General features: G+C 45.8%; 1 protein-coding gene across 2 annotated transcripts in view; it reads right to left on the bottom strand.

The window, feature by feature from the left end:
- Positions 1–412: 412 nt before the first annotated feature.
- The window catches only part of LOC147625558 (uncharacterized), a 71,070-nt gene continuing 50,632 nt past the window's right edge, over positions 413–20,850 (bottom strand). Inside the window, exons 2-7 of one of the 2 annotated variants that reach the window (XM_086817064.1) lie at positions 15,537–15,684; positions 5,472–5,663; positions 5,208–5,336; positions 3,845–4,014; positions 3,547–3,677; positions 413–992 (exon numbers count right to left, since the gene is read on the bottom strand). In XM_086817064.1, coding sequence (XP_086673190.1) covers positions 882–992; positions 3,547–3,677; positions 3,845–4,014; positions 5,208–5,336; positions 5,472–5,663; positions 15,537–15,684 — 881 coding nt within the window. In that variant the 3' untranslated portion in view covers positions 413–881. The remainder of the gene's footprint in view (positions 993–3,546; positions 3,678–3,844; positions 4,015–5,207; positions 5,337–5,471; positions 5,664–15,536; positions 15,685–20,850) is intronic. The other variant, XM_086817065.1, reaches the window with a different exon arrangement.

The following is a 20,850-nucleotide window of genomic DNA, read 5'->3' as shown; positions in this document are numbered from 1 at the left end:
GAGCCTCATGTGTACAAACTCATAATGTGACTGTACAAAGGCTAGTAAGAGAGAGGTGTGTGTGCGTGCGTGAGTATCCAAAGGCTGGTAAGAGAGTTGTGTGTCTCTTTTCTTTCTTTTTTTGGGGAAGGTGTGTGTGTGTGTGTGGGGGGGGGGGGGGGGGGGGGGGGGGCGCTGCTGCTTGCTCTTTCGAGGCATGAAGGATCTCCCTGATCAAAACCAATAGCATTAATAAAACACTAATTCGAACTCCCTGATAGGGTAAGAGGTCTAGCCAGCGCTAAAATGTTGACTAAACAACATTGGCACCTCTACCCTCGAATTTGCTTCTACATTAAAAAAAATTTCAACAGAACAGAAAAAAACAAGAGGCCAAGCACAAAGAATTATCTTGGAATCTAGAAATCCAGTCTACGAATCCTCCACCTCCATTCTTATCTTATGGCCTGCCAAAATTCATCTCTAGGAACTTTGTTACGAAAAATACATGTTCTGAGACATCCCTAGAGTTGCTAATAATTCTCATGAATTTAATTAGCCATAATAGCCAACATTTTGAGTGTCGAGTCATGGCTAGAAAACAATAAGCTCATAAAAGAGCATCCATAATGTAACAAGTGCACTATCAATTTAAAAATACAGTTGGAGCAAGAAAGTTCTCACTGGGTATTCACAGGCTAGTCTACAATGTCACATGGCCAGCTCAATCACTTGACTTGTGTGCACACCAAAGGTGTATGGAGACAACAAGGAATGTACATAAACCCTCACCGCCACGAGGATTCAGTGACATAAATGAATCGGGTATGACAACCATGGCTTCTTATTCAACCAGCCTCTGTAGCCCACAATCTGTATAGCCCTTCCCCTCCATGTTAAGGTCAAGGGTCAACATATCCCGCAGCATTATTTCCATTGCAGTCAATGTGGTTTTTGGATGAGTCTGAACATGCAGTCCAAGCAAGCATTGCTGCCCCCAAAGCAGGTTCCACCTGTATAATCATTCATGCATGTAAAGAACACCTGACCTGAACTTAATGAATCATCAACTGGCACTAAACAAATAGGAAGCATGCAGTCCAAAACTATCCACCTCTCTCTCTCTCTCTCTCGGAGATTGTCTCGTCCTATGTCTACCTTGGTGTCACTATCAGTGGCCCACGCTTCACCATGCTTCCTGCAGCACATGCCAAAGTGACACGGGGATATGCAGCGTTAAGCTTACTTTAGCGGCTCTGCTTCTAGGCACATTTCCAGGAGCCCAAGATGAAGGGTTGGCTTTTTGACACACTCCTCACACCAGCCTTGATGTATGGAGCAGCCTTTTGGGGACCAGATTTATCCCATGAGGATTGGCAGCGAGTTGAGAGGCCCCGGGTCATGATGCTCTCCCATATGATCCGCAGCAAACCATCAGTCCCACACCAGGCAGAGTTTGCTGCAGATCCAATGGTAGTGGATGCACTCTTCCAGACAGTCACATACCTCCACTACAACAGTCACATGGATCCCCACATGTATCCGAGGCTTTCCCTGGAGTCCTCCAAAGCACTCGATGGTCACCTTGGAGTATGGTATGCCGGAGTTTCCACTTGGTTCTCAGGATATGGGCTCCGCATGGACCACCTCCCACCCTTTCAGTACAGTTTGGACTACCCGTTTCTCTGGCTCTCTCATGAGGACACCATCCAGATTATCCGGTTAGATCTTCTCAACATTACACCCACTGCACATGGATCATGCCTTCGGAACTCCCACCGAAGATGCACTTCTACAGAGCTCATTTTCTCACGCTCACTGAGGATGGATTCATTTCCTCACGCTCACTGCGGATAACGCTTGGCTAGATACGGGTTTCATCCTACCACCTGAGAGTGGAGACAGGAAGAGCTGAGCGCATCTTCAAAGCCAAGGAGCTCATATAGAAACCAGGGAGGAGAGGATCTGCCGATTATGCCACACAAAGGTTGAGACGGAGGAGCATTACATATGTCGCTGCCCAAATACCATGAGATCCGCGGGAGGTTTCGTTGTCTGTTTTTTGTGGGATTTGGCCCACCCTCCAGGATCATTGACTTCCCAGACCAGCGTTGCCTAGGGCTCATCCTGCTCGAGCTCCGCAAATACAGGGACACTTTCTTAAGAGAGCTTCGGCCCCAGCCACCCCGACCCCTCCCTTGCCAACCAACCATCACCAGCTTCTTCCCGACCCAGGAGGAGGACAGCCATATAGTGGATCCCGTGGACCCACCTCAGGCTGCTCTGGATCCACCTCACCCAAGCGGAGTTACCTCGGACCAGGCCTCCGCATTCCAAAGTGCCCGACACCCACGGCCCACTAGACATCGGCCACAATCCCCATGGAGCATGCCCTTGTGATATATGTTTTTGGGCCTGGTCGAGTACTCGGGCAAAGCCATGGGGAGGCTAAAACCCTCTTGAGAAGGGGGTGGGCCGGCATAAGAGGCTGGGCAGCAGCCAGCGGCAACTAGTGTTCAGGTACATAACAGGGTCGCCTGCCACCATTCCAATATAGCTTGGATGCAGCATTCATCTCAACCATTAGGAAGTGAACCACCTCATCCATTATGACCTCCACCTGCACACCCACCACCACATGGTTAAGACCTCTGAAGCTACCCCCGAAGATGCAATTCTCCTGGAACCATTTTTGCGGATCATAGAGGATGGCTTCATTCAGAAACCTGGACGCCTGAATAGACACAGGTCACATGCCATGCGGATTGCAATTGGGCAGACCCGAGTCTCATCTGACCACCTCAGAGTGGAGACGGAGAGGGCAAATGGGATTGTCAAAGAGGACAGGATATGTAGTCTTTGCACTGTGAAGGTCAAGCCCGGGGTGTATTACATCTGCAGGTGCCAGTGAATTTTGAGATTCAGGGGAGATTTCACTGCTTCTTGAGGTAGGTTTTGGCCCACCACCTAGAATTATTGACTTCCCTGACAAGCGATGCTTTGCGCTTTTTCTGACGGAGCTACACAGACAAAGTGATCTACTTCTCAGAGAGGGCAGATCCCAGACGTGGGATGACTCACAGCCCCCGTTCACGAGCTTTCCACTGAGTGGTACAGGAGAGTAGCACCCCAGGATGGCCTTGCTGCCCACTGGATTCTGAGGACCCCCCACGCAGACTAGACAGTACACGTAGGTGGCCACACCCACTGGGGATCACCCAAAATAGAGCACCTCAGCTGCAACACATCAGACATCCGCATCCCCCCACAGCCCCATGCAACCACATCCATGCGGTGGCTCCAGATCTGTGAGATCCTTCAAAAGACTTTCAGAGATACATGGAGGCCCCCATGTAGAAGGTGGACGTAGAGATCCTATATGAAGTCATATATGTTGCCCTTACATAGTCATCCTACTATAGGTGGTACATTATATTCATGATGTGAGCCAGGTGCCTACTTTCATTTTTGTACTCATATGGCTATCTTGTCTTCACATGATCATTATTGTGTATATGTAGCTTACTAGCTAGTACAAGAAGAAGCATCAATTTTTTGGAAAAATACCTTTGGTTGAATAGGCTGTACTCCCGGAAAAATTTGAGCAATATGACCTACAAGCTGAGCACGGAGATCCCATCCATTATCAATCTCCAATACGCCCCCAACCATCACGAATGGAAAAGGTTTTGTACCATCTACAAAAGGGCAGAGGCATTTTTCTCACTAGAGAGCTTTGCAAAAAATTAAAGAAAGTTGAGCAAACTTGCATGAGTATGCAGGCAAGAAAAAGCATGTAGAAAGAATCCGTAACGCTTGAAGACAGTGTAAGCAAAAAGGTGCATAGTCATAAAGAACGCCTTACCTTCCCCTGCGAGGTTCAATCTTCTGACAACAGCATTTACACTAGTAGCAAGCTCTTCTACCGCAAGCTTTAGCACCTTCTCGGCTTCTGCATCACCCATGGCAGCACATGCCTTCACAGTGGGGACAATCGCAGCAATACGAGCCCAGGATGAATCTTTGTAGGCCCACCTGCCAAAGTTACAGTGCTTAATATTGCACAGCTGCAAAGCAAACCCAGCCCTATACCCAAGAACCCACTATCCACTGCAGACAAGGAATGATGATTAATTTCTTAGAAGCATATTTTTTGTGTGGAGTTTCTTTCCACAATCAGCTGCCCAACCACGTAATCTAGGCAGTACTGTCAACAGAGCAGTCTCCCCTGTTTAAATTGGGGCTTCTGTACAGATCAGTGTACAACTGGGAGAAGAAGAAGCATCGATAAGCATCCAACACAAGCATTTGCTAAACGGTTGAAAGGTTCGCACAATTTCGACTACACAACACATGCCTGCACAGCAACTTGCTCGTCAGATAAGCTAGATCGCACACGTTAAGCTGATCCATACAGCTGCAGATCGAAATGTGTGTCCTATACAGCTGCTCGAGCCCACAGAAGGCAGATTGGTGTGAGGTGCTTCACAAATGATCAACTAGTATACAAGAAGTTTCTGTTGCTGCATGCCTATCGGACCTAGGGCCACCTGGCACCTTAATGGGGATGGACAGACAAGACAGCCTCCACCAAAGCTGGCTGACAGCCGAGTTGTGAAAAGAATGACCAGAACTCGAGCAAAGGGGTTGGCAGTAGGACAGCAGAAGTGGTGATGACCAGCCATTCCAGTTTGGTCACCACCAGTCTGGTCATCTGCTGGCCTGCTAGCAGACTGGCCAGTAGATATGTCAATTAGGGGTGGACCAAACTTAAATAAAGGGCCCATACCCCCACTACCTTGCATCAGGAACAAGCATCCCTCCAATGCAGGGCAGAGAGAAGAAACAGTGCCCAAGCATCATCCAGTAATTGCTGCCCTTGCTACTGAAGTTTGAAAAAACACGTGTGCTTTGTTTGTAAAGAGCTGTTACCTCTTTGTAGCTTTTAGAGAAGGTAGGATCAAGCAAACACTAATATACAGTCAAGCATAATTAGGGGTGGACCGAACTTACATAAAGGGCCCACCCCCCACTACCTTGCATCAGGAACAAGCAGACCTCTAATGCAGGGCAGAGAGAAGACACAGTACCCAAGTAATTGCTGCCCTTGGTACTAAAGTTTCAAACAACATGTGTACTTTGTAAGTGCCATTAACACACCTTCCTCTTTATAGCTTTTATTAGAGAAGGCAGGATCAAGCAAACACTAATATGCCATCACACCATACCCAATAATTTCTTCCGGTGAGGAAAGCTCAAGCCTCTCTAGAATTGCCTGTGTGAGACTTGTGGAGGGACCTCGACCATCGTGCGCACGCATCGCAGCAGCTAGAGCTTGTTGAGCTATGGAGTAACCGCTACAAAATAAAAAGCAGCAATTCAATCACCGCCAAGACCCCTTTCGAAGAAAGCAATTGAGTAAGTCCAATGAATGCAACACATATTAGTAAGAAACAATTTATTAAATCTTGGTGGTAGATGAATCCAATCACCTGCCTTGGTCACCAAGTAATGGCCCAACCCCTGCTGCTCGTGCCTCTCGTCCATCTTCCGACACACCAAAGGCAATTGTTCCTGTACCTGCTACAAGTACACAACCATGTAGCCTTCCAAGGGTTCCACTAGCCAATGCAGCCACAGAATCGTTGTACACGGCCAACTCCACATTACCTGGGAAAATTTCCCTGAAATTTTTTAAAGAATTGTCAGATTGTAACTGGAGAGCACAAATTTCGGAACACAGAAAATGTTGACTTAATTAAATCCACATAATTCAAATCGGCACAACAATATCAAGAACATCACCACAGTTTCCCCCCCTTAGGTACTTTTCTCACCAAACGAATATGAGAGAGAGAGAGAGAGAGAGAGAGAGAGAGAGAGAGAGAGATTTTGGAAGCTATGGATCCTCAATGACAACAACAAACACCTGTGTCAAGAATGAACCTGAGGCAGTGCTGGCCCCATGTTCAGACTGCCTTGAAACTCTGGAACAAGTTAAACATGTTGAAGATTCAATGGGTAAAGGGCTAGAAGAAAGCGAAATAGGCGTGCAGGCCTCCCTCACAGATGAGGTTGAACAACTGAAAGTGGCAATGGAGGAGACCAAATAGGATCTCCATGAAGATATTGCAACAACCTCTAAATGGATAGAAGTTGTAAAGAAGCAAAAATCAGCCCACATACCATCATAAAATGCAGTGATGAATTCCACACTAGAGGAAGAAAAACACTAGAAACAAAAAGCTCTCAATGTGAGGGTGACAACATTTCCAGGGCGAAACTTCCTCTTGCTTTCATCCTCAGTGATTTGCATAAAAGGAGTTACCTCAAGCAACACTTTCCAAAACTTATTGACATACTGTTGCACACTTTCATTATCTCTTTGCTCAAGTCTATCCCACTTTTGGGTGAGAGTTTGCTCCGCATTAGGTGGCAAGAACTGGGCATAAAATCTGTCCTTAAACTCTTTCCAGGTGCAAATGGGGTCTTTGGTGATCTTTTCAGTGATCCACCAATGAGGAGTGGTCCCCTTCAAGAACATGCTAGCATGGCGTACTTTAGACTTCTCAGTGAAGTCCTCATCACTAAAAGCAATGTCAAACTGTGCCACAAATGCTAACACTTTGGAAGCATCATGCTCTCCATGAAAAACATCAAACTTAACGGACTTGTCACCTGCTTTAAATTCCTTGAGCTTTCTGGCATGAGGCTCATGGTCCTCTCTTTTTCTTTTTCCCTTTTCCAATGGGGCAGCTGTCATGTGCACAGTGTGTATCTACCGTGTGCTACACACATGAAAGACTAGTTTCGAGGCTTGGGAAAGCTTGCAACTATGCAGGCTAATTGACGAGCTGAGTTAGGGATATACTAACGGGTGGGCACCCAAGTATGGACGGGCGGGCGGCTAAGTGTGGACGTCCGATGATCGGCCAAGAGTCTATAAAAGGGTGGCCAAGGTTAGTTATTGTATTATAGAAAGTCTCGCGAGTTTGTGAGAGCTCTATGGTCTTGGAGCCTGGATCTAGTGCAGACGTGCACTTGCTTTACGCAGCCGAGGCCGACAGCAGTCTCGAGGCCCGCGAGGGCAGCTTCGTGGCGGTATTGGACGTCACGAGGAGGAGACTGGTCGGTACGTCATCCTAACTAGCTCAGCTCGTGGCTCGGTGGGGACAGCCAAGTCTGTGGGCTTGCCCGCGGCTGTCATGGTTGGGAGGTGAGTCAGGCTTGCACCCCCTTTCTTGTTTGTTTGTTCGTTTGTTTGCAGGATTCGAGTTTCGAACCAAGATCGATCACGAGGGGATCCGTGGGGATTTGACAGTGGTATCAGTTTTATCCAAGGTTTCAAAGGTGTTTTATTTTTATTTTTTAAGAACCTAGAATATATATATATATATATATATATATATATATATATATATATATATATATATATATATTCAAGAAAAAAAAACACAAAAGCAAAGCAAAAGCTAAGCCTAGCTTCTGGAGATTTTAGGCTTTTGGGAAACCTTTATAAACCCCCTCAAGTGGGCTTCTTGCCACACATCTCTCAAGTTTTCAAGCTCTCGAGCTCTCAAGTTCGCTCGCACTTTTGTTGTGCAAAGATCGAATTTTCTCTCCACGTACCCTCTTCACGATGTCGACCCAAGAATCAGAGTTGGAACCCCTTGTGGAACGCGAAGGCTTGCCGGCTACGGAAGGTACCGATGCCGATCTTTTTGACGATTTTGTGTCAAAATCAGATTTCCAAGAGTTCAAAGTAGCTCTCAAAGCTTCTTCGACGGAACCTCAAGCACAAATCGCAGCCCAGATGCAAGCTTTGCAGAACTCCATCGCTCTATTGACCACTACCCTCTCTACTTTCTCGGGTATGGATACCTTGGCTTCAGCTTTAGGCCCCAATATTACTCCGGAACCGTTCGGGGGCGACCAAAAGCAGCGAACCAAGGAGATCGTGGACACGTGGCTACATAAGTGGCAAGTTCACTTTCAGTTTCATCCATATGATGATCGAAAGAAGATACTGTTAGCAGCAGGTTTCCTGTCCGGCAAAGCTTTGCTTTGGTGGAAGGAACTCAACCCTAAGCCAACGACTTGGGCACAATTTGAAGATATCTTCAAGAAAGAATTCCTCAAGAAAGAGGATGACTATGATGTTGTTGCCCGGTTTTCAGCTTTGACCATGACCTCGCAGCACCTCACTTATAAGGTCTACCTCCAGAAGTTTCGTGACTTGCAAATGAAAGCTACAAAGATCGATCCCACTACTCTTTTGGGTTTTTTCGTAGCTGGTTTACCCGACTCGTACCGATTACAGCTTAAAAATAACAAATGTAAAACATTGGACGAGGCCATCCATTCAGCTCGTATCTATGATGATACGATGGTCTCTTCCAAGTCAAAACCCGTTACCGAGCAGGAAAACAAGCATAAAAGAAAGTTCTCTGCACCTATGGCTAACACGACTGAAGGCAAGTCTTCGGACCAACCTTCGAAGAATTCCAGTTCGACACCAGCGAAGAAGAAATGTCTCCTTAGGGCTTTAAAGCTCAAGAAGGAAGAACGTCGTTTTATCTACGAAGAAAAAGGACACATGCGTAATGAGTGCCCGAAGCAAAAGGGTACCAAGACAAACGTAGGACCCAAGCCAAAGGCAGTTAACCAGTTGTCTTTGACATGTATGTCAATTACTGTACTTTCTCGCCCTAGTACTTGTTCTGATTGTCTGTTCAATTCTAAAGTATTTGGCTTGCATGATCTTCTCCGAGTTTATGGAGAAGTGAATGGCCATAAGATTCACATTCTTTAGACCCTGGCAGTTCGCATAACTTTATTAACTACAAACTTGTGCAGAAATTGAGTCTTGATACGACACTTAGCGACCATACCTATGAGGTACGCCTACCTGCGGGAAGGCAGGTTTGGGATCGCAAGGTGGAGATGCTTCCAATCCAGATTCAGGACTACAAAGATACTCTGGAATGCTATGTAATGCATCTGGAAAATGTAGACTTGTTATTAGGGATTGAGTGGTTTAAGACTCTTGAAGTCTAGATAGATTGGTCTAGTCATATTTTTACTTTTCGGCATAAGGACACCAAGTATAGTATTTTAGGTGATTGTATTCATCCCTCTCAGGAACCTCTTGTAAATACAATTGATTTTGGAAATATAATGGGTTCTTCTTTGTATACCGCTTTCCATTGTGTATTGATTCCACTATCTTCTTTTCTCATCTCTTCGATGGATGTAAATGAATTAAGTGTATTTGAAAGCAAAGACTTACAGAAGATACTTGATTTGTTTCAAGATGTATTTCCTAAGGAACTGCCATCGGATTTACCACCTGAACGAGCAGTAGATCATCGTATTGACTTGATCCCTGGTGCTCATCCTGTCAGTATTCTACCTTATAGCATGAGCCAAGCTGAGGAAGGACATAGTCAGTGATAGGGACTCTAAGTTTACGAGTGATTTTTGGAAACTTGTTTTTGAGAAGTTGGAAACAACTTTGAATTTGAGTTCCTCTGATCATCCTCAATCTGATGGCCAGACTGAAAGAGGGAATCAGATTTTGGAGGATATGCTTTGAGCATATGTATCCAAAAGACAGAGTTCATGGGAGGATTATCTTCCTATGTTAGAATTTGCATATAACAGTACTAAGCATACGAGTACAGGTTTTAGTCCTTTCATGCTTATGTATGGTTTTCAACCTAGATCACCTGTTACAGTAGGATTCTCAGGACTTCAGCATGATGCAGCACGTAATTTTTTGCAAAGTATGCAAGAAATGTTACAAGTTGCAAAGGAATCTATTAGAAGTGCTCAAGACCGAGACAGGTTTTATTCTAATAGACATCGTTCACCTAGAGAGTTCTCTGAAGAAACGAGAGTGTATTTGCGAGTTCCGAAAGATTCCGGACTTTACAAACAAGTAGATCTCCGAAATTATCCCCTAGATACTGTGGACTATTTCGTGTTACACGACGGATTGGTTCAGTTGCATATGAATTGGATTTGCCTTCTCATGTGAAAGTTCATCCTGTATTTCATGTCAGTAGACTTAAGGAAGTACTGGGTGGAGCAGATCAGTTAGTTACTCCTCAAGAAATTATAGATGTCGAGGACAAGACATTTGTTCCGCACGAACCTGAAAAGATTCTTGGATTTCGTGAACGAAGATTGCATAATACGCTTATCACGGAATACAAGATCAAGTGGAAGGATCGTGTTGAGGAGGACGCTACATGGGAGACATTGACTACTCTTCAGAGAGAGAACCGTGGCTTTTTAGTGAGCTCAGGAGTGAGCTCTTAGAGGAAGGGGAGTATGTCATGTGCACAGTGTGTATCTACCGTGTGCTACACACATGCAAGACTAGTTTCGAGGCTTGGGGAAGCTTGGAACTAGGCAGGCTGATTGACGAGCTGAGTTAGGGATATACTAACGGGCGGGCATCCAAGTATGGACGGGCGGGCGGCCAAGTGTGGACGCTCGATGACCGGCCAAGAGCCTATAAAAGGGTGGCCAAGGTTAGTTATTGTATTATAGAGAGTCTCACGAGTTTGTGAGAGCTGTATGGTCTTGGAGCCTGGATCTAGTGCAGACGTGCACCTACTTTACGCAGCCGAGGCCGACAGCAGTCTCGAGGTCCGCAAGGGCAGCTTCGTGGCGGTATGGGACGTCGCGAGGAGGAGATTGGTCGGTACGTCATCCTAGTTAGCTCAGCTCGTGGCTCGGTGGGGACAGCCAAGTCTGTGGGCTTGCCCACGGCTGTCATGGTTGGGAGGTGAGTCAGGCCTGCACCCCCTTTCTTGTTTGTTTGTTCGTTTGTTTGCAGGATTCGAGTTTCGAACCAAGATCAATCACGAGGGGATCCGTGGGGATTTGACAACAGCCCTATCTGCATGGGCTCCATGGGCCATCATGGAAGTTTCATGAAGCACGGTGGCATGTGCTCCACGAACCTAAGAATCAGATGCATGTGACCTTTCTGCAAAAGGCAATGTCTCTCCATGAGACAACTCAGTAGGCAAGGCTCTTCTAGTGGCAGCCCTGTCACCCCCTCCATGGGATACATGTCTTGAATGCATGTGACCATCATGCCCTCCATGAACACTAGCATACATATACCTGTCACCCTTTGTGCCTTGTGGAGAAGATGCATGACGAGAGGTGACTGTCACCTCTTCCCTTTGCATAAATGACCTCAACCTTTGAGATGCGGGATCTCCATGCTTCAAGCGAGGTGGATTTCTGAATTTCACCTCTCCATCTTCCCCCTCTTTGATGTCACCTTTGCGGAGGAGGTGGGAAAGTGCCAACTCCCTTGGCTTCTTGCCCACTTCCCGTGCCATGGACTCAAAAGTCACGTCTACCATTGCATCGGCTTTCCTTTGCTTCAATGGCACTTTGCACATGGGGATCTTCATGCAAAAATTTTAGCTCTTGCTCTTGTGCCTGCAAAAGCTTTCTCATGTGCTCCAATTCAGCCCTCATTGCATCAGGCTCTTCTTCTTGCATGACTGTCTTTCCTCGAGACAGTTGTGCCCTTGAATCACTATCATTTACCCTCTCAAGGGGCTTGTGCCTTCCCTGTAAGCATCAGAACCACGCGAGGCACTAGATGGGCCCCTCGAATTAGGCACTTCCAAAGGGTTGCCCTGGCTGTCCATTGTATTAAGTGTGCTAGAAGCGGGGTGTCCAATACACAGGTTCGTTTCCCCACTAAGAAGAGGAAAATAACCGTGCTCTGATACCAATGAAACCGATCCCGTCAAGTGAGAATAGACTCCGTTGGACACCCACAAGCGTAATAGCACAACTTAAATATCACAATTTGAATGGACAACTTAATAACAACTGAAAACTGAAATGAAATGAAATGTTGATCAATGGACACCAGCACTGGGGCCGGAACGGGCCAAACCCCCCCCCTCAATATATGATATATTATTGGGAGTATTTAAAAGATACAATGCTCCATGGGTTCAATGAACCAGATGATGTCCATGTACAACTGAGATGAATACAGTTACCAAACAAGAGACTCGAAGGAGAGCAATCCACTTGAGTAGTCTAGTCTCTACGGTCCTGTGCCTTCACTGGAATCCGCAGAGAGCGCCCCACTGTCCACTCATTAATGAGTGTGAACCTACAACCTTATAAAAACAAAGGTTAAAAAGAATGCTATAAAATAAACAAGTGCAATACACTTACCACCTGTTCACACGCAACAAAACTCGTCAGAAGACACAGCAAACTTCACGACTCACTGGCAGGCGTCCCTGCTCAGTAAGTGGCACGTCAAACAGGCAAACACAAGAATACAAGTCATGCGAAAACAGTTCCAAACATGCAAAACATGAATGCATGTGCAAACAATAACATGGACATATCTCCCGTTCATGGAACAAGTACTAAACATTTCTGTCGGGTACAATGATGGCACGACAGAAAACATAAATCCCGGTCTTCCTATGGAGTGACAGTCCCATAGGTAAGACACAGATCCAGGCACGAGCCTCCCTATGGAGTGACAATCCCATAGGCAAGACACGGCACAAATACTGGCTCTTCCATGGCGTGACAATCCCATGGATAGAACACAGTCCACATCATACACGGGTGGCACCAGTCTGGCTCCCGTCCATACGACACCATCCTGCTAACACATGGGTGGCACCAATCTGGCTCCCGTCCATGTTATGCAAAAATACTGGCCCCTTCACATGAGCCTCAAGTGAACGAGACACAAATCTGGAGATGGACTAAATAGTCGGCCAATTGGTGACAGGTGGTTAGAAAAAGGGAGCCACAGCCCAGCCATGAAATCGAGAGGGAACAGCCCCTCATCTTACATTTTGGAGACCGAGCAGCCAAGACTGAATAGGGGTTTAAAGGAACATACAAAGATAAAGATGTAGCCTTTTATACAGAAACTCACCAAAGCCCTGAAAGAGGGCTACCTGATGTCACAGGACATGTATGGGAATCAGCCTTCAAGAAACCCACACACCCCACTGGAGGGGTGCGCAGTTCAAGGGGGTGGCATGTCTCTTTAAGCACCATATGCAACAGATACTCAAAGTGGTAAGACGGGATGAGGAAGCAAAATTTATGCAGATGCGACTCGCCGGGCCTGGCATGAGAGCTATATATATTGCATTATGCTATTTCCCACCAGAAAACTCGAGGTTTGCACGCAGTGAGACAAAAAGTGGGGAGTCCCCATATGCACCTCTATTTGTTGACATTGCAGAGTTCTCCCAACACGGGGACATACTCCTACTAGGGGACTTTAATGCTCGGACAGCAAGCAAGTAAGTGCAAATGTATGATTTCCATGATGATGCCATCAGATTGTTAGAGATTGATTTGGCTGAAATGGGATTACAGGTAGGCACTTCCTAGACACGAAGGGATGCATAAACTGGTTATATCAACGGGATGACAAGATGACCACAATCAGACAGCCTTACATCCTTCCCACATGCAGGGGGGACTAGCACGATGGACTACCTCATGGGGTCTCCTGCTCTCATACCACAGATCCTGAATTTCACCATACTAGCCCCACCCATTTTGGCCAACCATGCATATCTCTCATTTGCAGTCTTTGCAGTCTCTTGCACCGTCTTGACTTACACCTACACCTCCCGCCAACACCTACACATGCAGCCTCTTTCGCCATCAGCTTGATCATGTATATGAGGACCCGTCAAATCTTCACCCTAGATCTATCACTGCCTCTCTGTAACATGTGGAAGCTCGGTGGATAGAATCAGTAACTCCAATGTTCAGAATTCAGCAATCATTCGCCACGAAGATAACGCACAACATAGAGAGAGATGTGCATATATATATATATATATATATATATAGAGAGAGAGAGAGAGAGAGAGAGTATTGGGTCCCGAAAACCCTCTGTAGGGCCCCCACCACGAATAGTGTATTTGACCTACACTCTTCACCTTGGCTGAGAGTTCCCCTTGGCTGTCTTGGCCCTTGGAATTCAGCAACCCCTTTGTGAATTAACAGAAGGCAGCGCACAGCTCTAGCGGCAACCGTACAATAGATCGATGAGGGAAAAGCCAACCATTCGGCAAAGAAGAAATCCACGCTTAATAATGAAAGCGCCTAACTCTGTTGATGAGGTTGATAGAGCGCTTTTATCTTCAATGATGAGGATGGAGATGATTATGAAGAACACATTCAGCTCCACACACTTCAATAATGATGGCCACACCCTTGATGATGAGCAAGAGAGCCTCATGGTTCTTTTATACCCAAGGGAGGTCCTGTTTTTGCCAAAAGCTTGTCCAAGCTTTTGCTTTTCTTTACCTTGCTTTTCCCCTTTTTGCTTTTAATAATAAGATATTACTCATCTTTTAATAAAGTTCTTGTGCTTTGCTTTTATGGCTTCAGGGCCTTGCTTTTTGGCCCTAGAGCTGCTTTTTGGAAAAGCGGCCTTCAGCTTTTTGGTTGAGCTCAGTCTCCTCTTGCCAGTGGTGCCCTTGGCTCACAGTCAACCCAGTTCGACTTTTTGCTTTTTCTTGCTTTTTGACCAAGACTAGTGCTTTTTCTTGAGCAAACCTTATGGTCCCTATGCCCATGCCTTTTTCTTGCTTTTTGACCAAGACTAGTGCTTTTTCTTGAGCAAACCTTATGGTCCCTATGCCCATGCCTTCTTCCACCTTCTTGAGCAAACCTTATGGTCCCTATGCCCATGCCTTCTTCCACCTTTCTAGTGTCCGGGCAAGGGTTCCATCATGTAAAATAGAGCTAGGAGGGCCAAATAGTTACACAAGGCTACATGGGAGTTTGTGTATAGTTGAAGCGTCCCTTCCTCGGATTTATTGTTGAGGACAGCAATGGTTCTTAAGAGGGGAAGTATGTTGCGTCTCAAGGCTAATCAAGGTTAAAACCTTCAAGTTAGGTTAACCATAGCCTAGGGGTTAGGCATCTTAAGTGGGGGTTAGTAGCTTTTAAAAGACGTGCTATATTTGGCTTTTGGTATATAGGAGGCCTATATAAGTGACTTTATGAGTCAATTTGAGGGAGAGCTCCTCAGACCTGGACTCGCGGCCTTGAGACTACTCCATGCTTACATCCAATGGGTGTGTACCGGTGGTATGGGATGTCACGGACTTTGCACGTAGACTATCCCCCTGTGCTCAGGGGTGAGCCTAAAGAGCTTTGTGGTTGGGTGGTGAGCTAGATGCCAGTGTCGGTCACTCTTTTCATGTGACAACTGGCACATAGGAGCTTAGCAGCAGTTGGCACTTGGTTGGCCATGTCTTTGAAATGATAACTTGACACATGATATAACTTGCAGAAAATCAATGATATAACTTGCAGAAAATCAATGGCAGTTGGCCCATCTTGCAAATTTTTGCAATGTGTACAGAAAAGGTTCAAAACATGAGTATATTTATAAGAGACCATGGTGAGTAATCTTTGTTATTTTTGCAATGCATACTATGTGATAAACAGAAAATGATGAGATTCTAAGCTGCAAATAAAAACTTATGAGGAAAGCACTAACTAACCGAAGCCAGTGGAGTATGTGTTGCTGATCAGATGGATGATCTACCCCAGATACTGCTAGACAGACAGCCTGCACTGCTGAACGATGTCGGTGTGCTTTCATCAAAGCCTCAGCAAGCACCCTCTCCAGGGCCAATTTGGCAGCAACATCTGAACCAGGAGAGAGAAAAGTATGTTTTACAAAAGAATAGCATGCGTGTAGTATATTTGTGCTATGTGCAAGAGTTTATCAGAAGGGAGGGAGTGCAGTGGAACACAAAATGCAAGCACACCTTGAACCTACTGTATAGTTTATGTGCAGAATGTTACAACTGAATGTCTCCAAGTACAAAATGAATCACAAAGTAGATCTCCACAACCTCAGCTTAACGCTGCTGTTAGGAACCAGTACTTAGACCAACACTGACTTGCTGCAGATCAGTCCTGCTGCTCCTGCATGGGGAAAATCGCTCTCCTGCGGAAAACCTCCATGAGATGGAGAATGCAGTTCCCTAATCACCCTTTACACAGGCAATGTGCCCATGCTGCTGCCCAGAGCCTGTTATGCCTCCCAAGCCCTGTCCTGATGACGAGGTATATCACTCTCCCCCCCACTTGCATCGCAACTGTCCTCAGCTGCATGGCCTCCTGGCAAGCTCTCAATACATTTGTGACTTGTCCATGAACGAGTTAATTGTGCCTATAAGCTGAGGGTTAGTACATGGAGAAAGAGAGAGAGAGAGAGAGAGAGAAATGAAATGAAAATGAAATGAAATGTTATATTAACGTCTTCAAAAGGCCATAATGACCTATGAGAGAGAGGAGAGTGCAACAGAACTCAACACAAGCACACATAAGTAGGCTCAGATCCTACTGTATATTCATGTACAAGAAAATGTATTGCAACTGTTTCTCAAGAACAAAAAGAAACACTGATGTGATCCCTGATCTCAGCCCATAGCTGCAGATCGTTTTCCAAACACAGGTAACCTTCAAAGAGTCAACTCTTTGCCGCCTTGCGCCTGCAGAATACTAAATGACAAATGTTTTCAGAAACGCCACCTATATGGGGGGCACTGCTGGTCGGGCTGCCTACATGTGGGAGCTTAGCTGCCCTGCCTGAGTGGTCCTTGACGCTTGCCGCAGCCCACACCCAACCACTCTTAGTCCTGCTCGACCTGCCCCGGCTCTTCTACTTGTGCATTGCCCTAGGGCTCTCTTCAGGGCTTCCTGACCTAAAGCCCTTGCCCATGGCCTGTAGGTGTATCACACTCCCTACCATAATCACAGATGTCTCATATTCAAGATCTAAGAAATCTTCTTCCGGCCACACTTGATGCTAACATTCCTGCCATGCCTCATCAGCACCATAACCTGCAAAGCAACTTCAAGTCAAACCTCGTGGTGAGAACACTCCAAGATGACTCCTTTCCATAAGTCAAGGGAACTTCACCCACCAATGCATCAGCTTAAATGGATCACGAAACCCTTTCGGAGCAAACCCAATGCACTCCTGCGGATGAAAGAATCACATCCATAGATTGTACTCCTCAGAAGTGTTGCTGCAAAATTGTAGGTACCTGTATATCCTTGGACGTGTACGAGTACTCAAACCAACATCCACTAACTCTGTGCTCAACTCCATTGTGTGGCCCTCCTAACCGACACCTTCCTGTAAAACATACTCCAAGACATATACCCTGCGATACACCGAAGCAAAAACTCCAGCCATAGTCTATTCACCATCCAAGCATCTAGGGCATGGACCAGCTGTTACACGTGCCGTGTACCTCTTGGTTGTTCTAGTGTGAACGGGCTCTTACACATGGGCATTTTTTATCTCGTCGCTGGGAAGGGTTTTTTCCATGTGTGACCACCCTCTTAGAACCCTAGCTTGCTTACAGTCGACACCAAACCAACCATCAATTTCTTACAATCACCCTGTTTCCAATTCATCTAGTCGGCAACTATAGTCGATTTGATTACAACAGCAATCGGCAACGTCACACGACGCAGTTCACGTAGTCCACAATCTACAGCAACCAGCACAATAGTCGGAAGCAACAATAAACAACGCAGTCTGTCATAGAGTGTCCATTAATTGACAAGTTCCATAAGTCAAACAGACAGTTCCGTCGGCATTCCTCCGCCTAACATGAGTTCAAAACATGTCAATCATATTTGGATAAGATAAGTGGGTGCAATCGCTACCCGATTCACCAATCGCCCGCACTTACAATCGTTTGGTCTTCCAATCGCCGAGTCTAGGAATCACCCTGATTCTACAATCGTTTGGATCAACAATCACCCGCAACTGCAAAAAGTCCAATCGGCGACCGCATTAGTCCGATCACCCGCCAACACTAGTCGGATCGCCCAATTGCACAAGTCCGATCATCGGTTGCAGTAGTCCAATCATTCTAATTGCTCAAGTTTGATCGTTCGATTCCCCATTTGCAATCATCCGATTCTTGTCCTCTGATCATTCAATCCATCATCTCCGCTCGCTCAACTACTCGTGTTCAATCGTCCGATCCATTATCTCTGATTGTTCGACTACTCATGTTCAATCGTCCAACTGCACTCTTCTGATCTTCCAATTGTTGCTCTTCGATCATCGGTTACGCGTTTCCGATCGCCTAGTTACACTTCTCCGATCACCCAATTCCTAATCATTGATCGTCCGAATTTCTGCACGCAGTCAATGATCTTCGTCGTCCATCGAGCATACTCTCCAGTTGGTACTCGTCTTTTCCCTCACTCTTGTTCATACTTTGCTACGTCTATTTGTAGTGGTGTGTGCATTTTTTGGGATAGCATAATGGATAGGAAGCAATGATTTGTTTGGCATGCTTGCGACCGAGGATAAGTTGTTTGGCATGCTTGCAGCCGAGGATATGTTGGATAGCACCAACTATCCTATGTGGTCATACATAATGCAAAATATATTTGTGACGAAGAAGCTTTGGGCGTATCGGATTTAGAAGTGCATCCTCTTTCTAGAGCACCATCTGAGACTACCGATGCTTTAAGTGCATTGTCCGCTTCAGTTCCTCTTGCACCTCCCTTACATGAGCAACCCAAGTGGGATGGAAAGCATGCACAAGCACATGCATTGATTGCCCTATCGTGCAAGAAGCACATCGAGTCATGTCCTTCTGCCAAACATGCATGGGATGTACTTGCTTCATTGTATCAGGTGCGCAATGAGGCGCGTGTGGCTTATCTTAGAAAACAGTTGGAGACGAAGCACATGACAGAGGATCAAAGAACTCAACGAGCAACAAGCTAACATAGATGAGATCATTCCCGACAATTCAATTGTATCCACAGCTCTTGGTGGATTGCTGGATTCCTTACAAAACTTTGCTACTACCCTCCATTTGTTGGTTGCCATGGGCAATGCCACCTTGTACTCTTTTGATGAGTTGGTGTCCTTATTGCTTCAGGAGAACAGTCCCGAGTAAACCAGTCAAGCATGATTTTTGGGATCAGGCTTTTGCTGCCTCACATAAAGGTAAGGGCAAGTCAAGTAAGGGCAAGTCAGGTAAGCCATCAGCCGCCAGGCCTAAGGGCAATGCCGCTGAGTCCATTGACTCAGCCTCAACCAAGGATGAGGACAAGAAGAAGAAGAAGAAGCATGTAACTATTGTCAAAAGCCCAGACACCTCACCGGAAATGCATTGAAAGCGAAAAGAAAAAGAAGCAAAACAACATGTCAGTCTCAAATAGCACGTCAGGTGCTGCAAAGGATGAGTCAACGAACATAGCTCAATCTGATTGGGCATTTGTGGTCACATGTGCTTATGCTCCATCAAAGCACACAGATTGCATGTCAATGGCAAAATCCAAACATGCTTAGTACTTTGACTGACAGTGGTGCTTCTAAGCACATCACCTCATGCAGAGGGTTGTCAGTCAACATTGTCATGTGTGCCAACAATGCTTCATATGCCATCAAAGGCATTGGTCAAATTCCGCTTGTTGCAGTGAATGGAGATGTCATTACTCTCAAGGATGTTTTGAATGTACCTCACATTAAGAAAAACTTCATTTCGGTTTCGACGATTGCACAAGCAAGCTTTGTTGTTCAATTTGTGATAGTGCATGATCATCGCAAAGGGGATATCATTGTCATTACTTGTACATTATGCTATGTCTTATATAAATTGGATGTCTATGAGAGGGGTGCATCAAAAGATGCTTTGGCACTTGACACTGCAGTTATGACCGGCACAAAGTTGTGGCATGCTCGGTTTGGTCATCTGAACTTCAACAGTTTACTTCGCCTCAAAAGGCATGACATGGCGCGTGACTTGCCACCACTTAAAGTGCCTCTCAAACATGTGTGTGAAGGATGAGTACTTGGCGAAATGCAACGCGCCCATTTTCCAAGGATGGATCAGTGGGAGCTACCCACAAATTGCACCTTGCCCACAATGATGTATGCGGTCCTATGCGGATCCCATCAATCGGGGGCTATCTATAATTTGTTACCATCATTGATGATGTTACACGCCACAATTGGGTGTATCCATTGAAGAAGAGGTTTTTGCATGCTTTAAAGTTTTCTTGGCCATGGCTAAAAATTTCAGCAGTCATAAGCTTATGATGCTTCACACAGATCGTAGGGGGGAGTACATGTCACATGAGTCAAATGCATTCTTGAAAGAGAGGAGTATTATACACCAATGTATTGTACCATACATACAACAATGTAGCCGAACACAAGAACAGGCCTCTTATGGAGATGGCACGTTGTATGGTTAAAGGCAAGAGCCTACCTCATAAATTTTGGATGGAGGCAATCACGTGTGCAGCTTATGTTTTAAACAAATGCCCCACCAAAGCTTTGAACACCGTGACGTATGAGGCTTGGAATGGAAGAAAGCCAATGGTGAATTATATGTCTGTGTTTGTTGTTTAGCATATGCTCTTGTGCCATCGCAACACCGGCACAAGCTTTCAGGATAAGGCCATGAAATGCATATTTGTGGAATATAGTTCCCAAAGGAAAGGGTACCGTTTGTATCAGCCTATGACGGGCAAGATAACAGTCAGTCAGGATGTGGTATTCGTTGAAACTCAGTGCAGCCCTTGTTGAAACACAAATCACAACCCATTCTTTGTTGCCTTTGTTCCAAAGTGGTGCATCGGATTCTGACCATGTGAATCAGCCTATTGAGGCTCGAACATTCCAAAATCCTCAGCCTGAGTTTCAGCCCATTGCAAAGGCAGATGTTGATGATGCAGTGGACGAAGAACAAGCCGCTATAAGGGAGGGCAAACCAGCCCCAAAATGACTGTTAGACACTGTGCGGGACAGCAAATTGTCCG

The sequence above is a fragment of the Cibotium barometz genome, chromosome 23 (assembly GCF_041138505.1).
Source record: "Cibotium barometz isolate CiBa-2024 chromosome 23, ASM4113850v1, whole genome shotgun sequence".
Lineage (NCBI taxonomy): Eukaryota > Viridiplantae > Streptophyta > Polypodiopsida > Cyatheales > Cibotiaceae > Cibotium > Cibotium barometz.
The sequence above is the reverse complement of the archived record's forward strand: the minus strand, read 5'-3'. Positions and strand labels throughout refer to the sequence as shown.